This window comes from Mastomys coucha, unplaced genomic scaffold (assembly GCF_008632895.1).
Source record: "Mastomys coucha isolate ucsf_1 unplaced genomic scaffold, UCSF_Mcou_1 pScaffold19, whole genome shotgun sequence".
NCBI classification, from domain to species: Eukaryota; Metazoa; Chordata; class Mammalia; order Rodentia; family Muridae; genus Mastomys; species Mastomys coucha.
The window spans coordinates 19,109,334-19,115,363 of NW_022196901.1; the positions used below are offsets into that span (position 1 = coordinate 19,109,334).

General features: G+C 51.5%; 1 protein-coding gene across 1 annotated transcript; it reads right to left on the reverse strand.

Annotated features, from left to right (window-relative positions):
* Window positions 1–25: 25 nt before the first annotated feature.
* On the reverse strand, window positions 26–6,028 carry Cdk5 (cyclin dependent kinase 5). The gene is made up of 12 exons (XM_031380161.1): window positions 5,673–6,028; window positions 5,019–5,107; window positions 4,874–4,941; window positions 4,709–4,769; window positions 4,540–4,596; window positions 3,054–3,149; window positions 2,829–2,903; window positions 2,576–2,672; window positions 2,329–2,398; window positions 1,834–1,894; window positions 1,650–1,730; window positions 26–1,513 (listed from the first exon to the last, which is right to left on the reverse strand). Exons 1-12 carry the CDS (start codon window positions 5,707–5,709, stop codon window positions 1,427–1,429), a joined length of 879 nt encoding a protein of 292 aa, XP_031236021.1. The 5' UTR covers window positions 5,710–6,028; the 3' UTR covers window positions 26–1,426.
* Window positions 6,029–6,030: the final 2 nt, after the last annotated feature.

Below are 6,030 nucleotides of genomic sequence, written 5' to 3' on the forward strand. Positions count from 1 at the left end.
GTTATAAGATGAGATCAGTCAGATGTACCTTAGTGAGAAGTTAATGAGCTTCTCAAACCCATTTTTTTTTTATTTTGTTTTTCTTGAGTACCGGGGACTGCACCTCAAGTCTGGAGGACACCTACTATGCAAGTGTTTTCCCATAGAAGTATCCCCCATCACTATTGTTCTGAGGCAGAGTCTCATATACTTCTGGGTGGGGTTGTACTATGCAGCCAAGGATTATCTTGAACGCCTAACCTCCCAAATGTTGAGATTATAGGCATGGTTGGCTTCCCAGACCTTTTACTATCTTGTTTATTTAGAAACAGAGTCTCACTAGGTTATCCAGATTACCTTGAACTCACTCTGAAGCCCTCACTGGCCTGGCAGTACTTCGGCCTCAGGCCCCTTGGTAATCTGGAATATAGGCCTATACCACTAGGCCCACTTCCTACCAACACCTAAGAAGGCAGCCTCTCCATGCCCAGAGCTTAGGTGATGGCCCACAGTGGGCATGGTCAGTAGGCATTCGCTGCACCAACAGTGAAGAGCTGCAATGAGGTTCTACCAAGCTCAGCGAGATGGTGGAAGTGGCAGAGTTACACAAGGGACTAGTCCATGTGCAAGAACACACATTGGTGTCCTGCCTTCCAAGGTTCTTGCTTTTCCAACCTCTCCACAGGAGCTGACAGCCTGCTGAGACGTTGAGCCTGAGAGAGTCCTCCCTTCCCCTTTCTGTCAAGAGGGCAGCCGTGGAGTTCTGCCTCAGCTCCAGTTTCCTTCTCTCACTGTACCCCAACCCCTGGAAAAGTGGCAAACAGAAACTGGGAAGGGCTGTACTTATGGAAAAGACCCCCCAACACACACACACACACACAACTCTGGGTCTCTCCTGCCCCAGCTGACAACTCCAAGTGTGAGAAGACAGATGTGGAAGGCTCTATATAGGACGCAGAACTAAAGAGGCCGTGCCCATTCTCCCATTCTGACAAAGGGCTCAGCTTTGCACTCAGGCCTGTATCTGGCCTTCTAGGCAGAGGAGAAAAGTGTGCAGGAGTATATAAGCTGAATGTGGAAACAGGACTGCCATGACACAATAAAGAACGGGGACCAAGGCCTCCTGTCCCTGATCTCAGGTTATGTAAAGAGACAGAGCAGACATGAGCAGCTCATTGCACAAGCTGTGGGCCAAATCACAGAGCAGGAGTCCCCAGTCACCCTCCAGAGCCACCCCACCATCATATCATCAGACTGTGGGAAAGGAGCCAATTTATGAAATTAAATAAAGTCCATGGAGGGAGGGAAACCCGCGGGCCAGGGTAACTCTACCCTGGCTGGGCCCAGCACAGCTGGTGCTCAGCATCCCACACCCCACTATTCCACCCTCCTGGGAGGGTGGCTTAAATAGGCCAAGCTCCAGCCTGGCCACCAGGGGTCAGAGAGCCTACGGGGGACAGAAGTCAGAGAAGTAGGGGTGCTGCAAGGCCTCCTCTGCTGAGATGCGCTGCACAGGGTTACACTTCAATAGGTTCTGCAGGTGGGAAGAAAGGCAGAGGTGGCTCAGGCTAGGATAGCCCACCATCTTTGACCCTCTGGGAAAGCATACAATCTCCAGTTTCTAGTCCTGGACAGACAAATGGCCCCATCTTTAACCCCCAGGCACCTACCTGCAACAGGTCTCTCCCTGTGGCATTGAGCTTGGGTACGACGTTCACCAAGGAGGTTGTAGCTGGGTACATTGGGTAGGGCTGCAGAGGAGGGTCAGGCAGAGTCAGGCCAGAAACATGGATCATAGAGTAGGAAAATAAAAGGGGCCTCTAATGAGCCAAGACCTCCCATAGCCAGGCACACCTTATAGTCTGGCAGCTTGGTCATGGCGGGCCATTGTTCCTCAGTTGGTGTCCCTAGCAGTGTGTCCATGTGGTCAAGGGTAACTTGTGGGGAAGGTTACACCTACGCTTCAGGGGCCAGTGGGGGGGCTCCTCACTCCCACCTGCCCTTCTCTTATGCTACCATGCTGTACCCTAGCCCAGCCTGAGATGAACCCCATTTCATGGTATTTACAGTGGAGTGGGAAAATCCAGCCCCTGATTCTTGTAGTCCAAACAGACAAGTCATTTTTCTCCAAGAACCCTCTTCCTTCGCTTACTGGAACAACTTCTAATGGCTTCATCAGGAGCGCCATCCTTACCAACAGGCCACATCTCTCAACAGTGACTCCATCCATGCAAGGACAATGTGAAGGGCAAGCCATGGCTAACTCTCTCACCCCTGCTCTAGGCTCTCTGCCCACTCCCTTTCTACAAAGAGGTGAAGGGGTGTAGGCTGAGGGCACTGGGAGGATATCGGAAGATCCTCTTCAGCTGGTCATCCACATCATTGCCAGGGAACAGAGGTCGCCCAGCATTAGCCAGCTCTGCAGAAAAAAACAGGGATCAAACAGTATATGAAGGACCCATCATTCTGAGGTGCCCCTGTGTCTTCCAGCCCCAGCCCCAAGAGCTCCCTCTCCCTTCCTTCACAGGATCCTCTAGACCCTGTTTGTTACCCCAACTGGGAAAGAGAGTACCTCTACAGAACCCCAATGTGTCACCTGCAAAGATGCAGCCGGCTGACCACATGTCGATGGACGTGGAGTACAGCTTGGCCCCAAAGAGGACATCCGGTGGGCGGTACCACAGCGTGACCACCTGGAGAAGACCCCACCCACAGGGACCCCCCCTCCCACTTAGAGAGCTGGAAGGAGGGCCAGGAGGAGGCTCAGAGAGCAGAGGAAAGAATGTGGTGTAGAGAAGCAACTGGGAGACTCCCTCCCTTCAACCTCATATACCACTTCCCAGGCTCACCTCAGCAGAGTAGCAGCGGACTGGGATACCAAAGGCTCGGGCCAGGCCAAAATCAGCCAATTTCAATTCCCCATTCTGAGGGGAGATAACACAAAGGGAACATGGACAAGGACTTTTAAATGGTTCAGGGTAGGCTCTGGTTTCCTGCTCCCCATCCTGCTCCCTCAGTGCTCCCCACCCCGGCTCCAGCTTCTGCATTCTCATTCCCTGTTCCCAGAGCAATACCCTATTTATGAGCAGGTTCTGGGGCTTCAGGTCCCTATGCAGCACGTTGCGGCTGTGACAGAATCCCAGGCCTTTCAGCAGCTGGAAGAGGAATGACTGGGGAGAGGTAAGGAAGAGGGAGTCAGACCCACTATGCCCTATAGCCCATATCACTTGCAGCAAGTGACACACACACACATACACACACACACACAAACACACACACACACACATAAGCATAAAGAAAGGGTAAGGTCCCCTGGAACTGGAGTTACAGGCAACTGTGAGCCTCCTAATGTGAATTCTGTGAACAGAGTCCTCTGCAAGAGCATCAAGTGTTCTTTGTTATTGTTTTATTTGTTTACACAGAGGGATTCTCTGTGTAGCCCTGGCTGTCCTGGAACTCCATCTACTACAGATCAGGCTGGCCTTGACCTCAGAGATGCACCTGCTGCTGCCTCCAAGTGCCAGAGTTAAAGACGGGCACCACCATGCCCAAGCTTGACAAGTGCTCTTAACAATTGAGCTATCTTTTCAGCCTCTCATCTAGTTACTTTTGAGAATCTGCTTTGCAGGCACTGGGGGGTGGGGGTGGAGAGAAGGACAACCAAGTTGTCCTTGCTTCTCACAGCTTTCTGGTGGACTTTCCTGTATTTCCAGTTCCATGCTGGTCCCCTTACATAGCTGCAATTGGGTACACACACCACAAGCATCAACACAAATACAAAGCTATAGTACTACTCAGGACCCACTTCCCCTGGAACTTGGGCCAAGGCACTTGGTCTTAGATCAAGAATAGTGACTGGTACGTAGCAAAACCTTCAGCAAATACTTATTTTGTTCGCTTCTCTCTCTCTTTCTTTCTCTCTCTCTCTCTCTCTAAGATTTACTTTATTTTTAAATTATGTATGTATGCATGTGCATGTATGCATTTGTGTGTCGAGAAGAGGAGGGTATGCATATGAGTGCAGGTGCCCTTGGAGGCCAAAAGTGGGTACTGGATCCCCTGGGTCTGGAGTTACAGGTGGTTGTGAGCTACATCAGGTGGGTGCTGGAAACTGAACTCACATCATCAGGAAGAGTAATGTGTGTTAACTGCTGAACCATCTGTCCAATCCCTTTTGTCTTGATTTTGCTTTGATGTTTGAGACAAGGCCCTGCTTTGTATCTCAGGCTGGTCTTAAACTTGAGATCGCCCTGCCTCAGCCTTCTGAGTGCTCAAGTTAGAAGTATGGGGGACTATGCAGGCCTGGTATTTGTTGAATCCAGGAGATAGTCTCTCGTGTGTCTCATCTCTGGAGTGCAAATGACATCATTGAAATCAGATACTGTTTGTGCAAGTCAAAAGCGACCACATAAAAAACATTCACCAAGACAAGTAGTCCCTGGTGGGCAGAAACCAGGTTCTCCTGGTATTCCCAGGCCCCCAACCTGGCAGTCAAACAGTGCTGGTACTTTATATAGGCACACCCAGGTGCCACAAATCCCTAGACATCCTTCTCCTCACCTTCACAATCTCAGGGTCTAGGTCACCATTGCAGCTGTCAAAATATTTCTTCAGGTCCTAAACAGAGATGTCAGTGAGAAGAGGACCTTAAGGTTGAGGAGAGTTCAACCTTAGTCTGGACTCCTATACCCTCCCATGATTAGTACCCCCTCCCCAGCTCCTCTTTCACCTGATCACAGAACTCAAAAACCAATGTCAGCTTCTTGTCACTATGCAGGACATCATGAAGCCTAGGGAGAATGAAAGGCTTAGTCAGACCCCCAAGCTGGCCTCGAACAATCCCAATACCAGCCCAGTCTAATAAGGAGGTTCTACCTTCTCCGACAGACCTTACCTGACAATGTTCTTGTGCTTCAATTCTTTGAGTAGACAGATCTCCCGGAGGGCTGAACTTGGCACACCCTACAACATGCAAGGGGGTGATAGTCACACACAACCCAAGACAGGCTTTAGACTCCCCTCCCATGCCCTAGGCCTACCTCATCGTCATCATCCAGCCTGACACGCTTCAGAGCCACAATCTCATGAGTTTCCCGGTTTTTAGCCTTGAACACAGTTCCATAGGTGCCTAGAGGAAGATCGGGGGTGAAGGAGAGGATCCTTCTCAATATCTTAGTGTGTAAGGGCAAAATTTCAGGGCAAAGGCCAGATGTGGAGTAGTTTTGCTAGTGTGGATGCCAAGGAAAAGGTGCCTAAAAAAGCTCAAGGCTTCAGCTGCAGGGAGAATCTGCCCAAGCTCCAGGGTGGGGGTTGGGGTCGGGAAGTACCGAGGAGTCACTTAGGAGAGGAATGAAGGCCTACAAAAATGTTAAGGTTGGATGGAGGTTCTGCAATGAATTGAAGCAGGGATCCCAGGTGAGGTTTGCAAGTGATGCTGACTAGAGAAATGCAGGAAGTGCCGCGGGTAGGAAGGCTGGTCCATAAAGACTGCTAAGGCTAGGAGCAAGAGTTTGCCGCAGATGCTAACACAGGGTGAAGGGTTGGTTTCAGCACTGGGTGTTGGGCTCAGCGGCCAGGGTTTTTGGCCAGTGCTGAGGTGGGAGCCTGCAGGCATAGCTGACGGTAAGGGAGCTGGGGCTGCAAGTAGGGTCTTCAGAAAAAGACCTTGCAGGAACATCTCGTGGTTCCATTACCTTCCCCAATCTTCTCCAGTTTCTCGTATTTCTGCATCGCAGCGGCCGCGGGGACCCCTGCGGGCCCTCGGTTCTAAGACTCCCGGCCCTGGCGTTGCAGAGGAGGTGGTACCCACAGCTCCAGCCCCGCCCACCCGCTCACCACACACTAGCATCTGGGACTTGTAGTCCCGGAGCGGCCATGTTTCCCAAGAATGCCTGTGGCGGAGGACGCGCGGACTACAAAGTCCAACAGGCTGCGCTCGGGTTCTCTGCAGCGCTCAAGTCCAGGGACTCGTTTCCATCGCGGAGGCAAACCTTAAACTTCAACTCCCAGGAAGCATCGCGTGTCCGCTTTTCGGGCGTCTCCGCCAAGGCG

Excerpts from the sequence above, each read along its gene's own strand:
- Cdk5 (XM_031380161.1), bottom strand. The coding sequence starts at position 5,709 with ATGCAGAAATACGAGAAACTGGAGAAGATTGGGGAAG. Across the intron at positions 3,150-4,539 it reads TAGACCCTGAGATTGTGAAG|TCATTCCTCTTCCAGCTGCT; the intron begins GTGAGGAGAAGG and ends ACCTCTCCCCAG. Across the intron at positions 1,514-1,649 it reads CAGGGAGAGACCTGTTGCAG|AACCTATTGAAGTGTAACCC; the intron begins GTAGGTGCCTGG and ends TCCCACCTGCAG.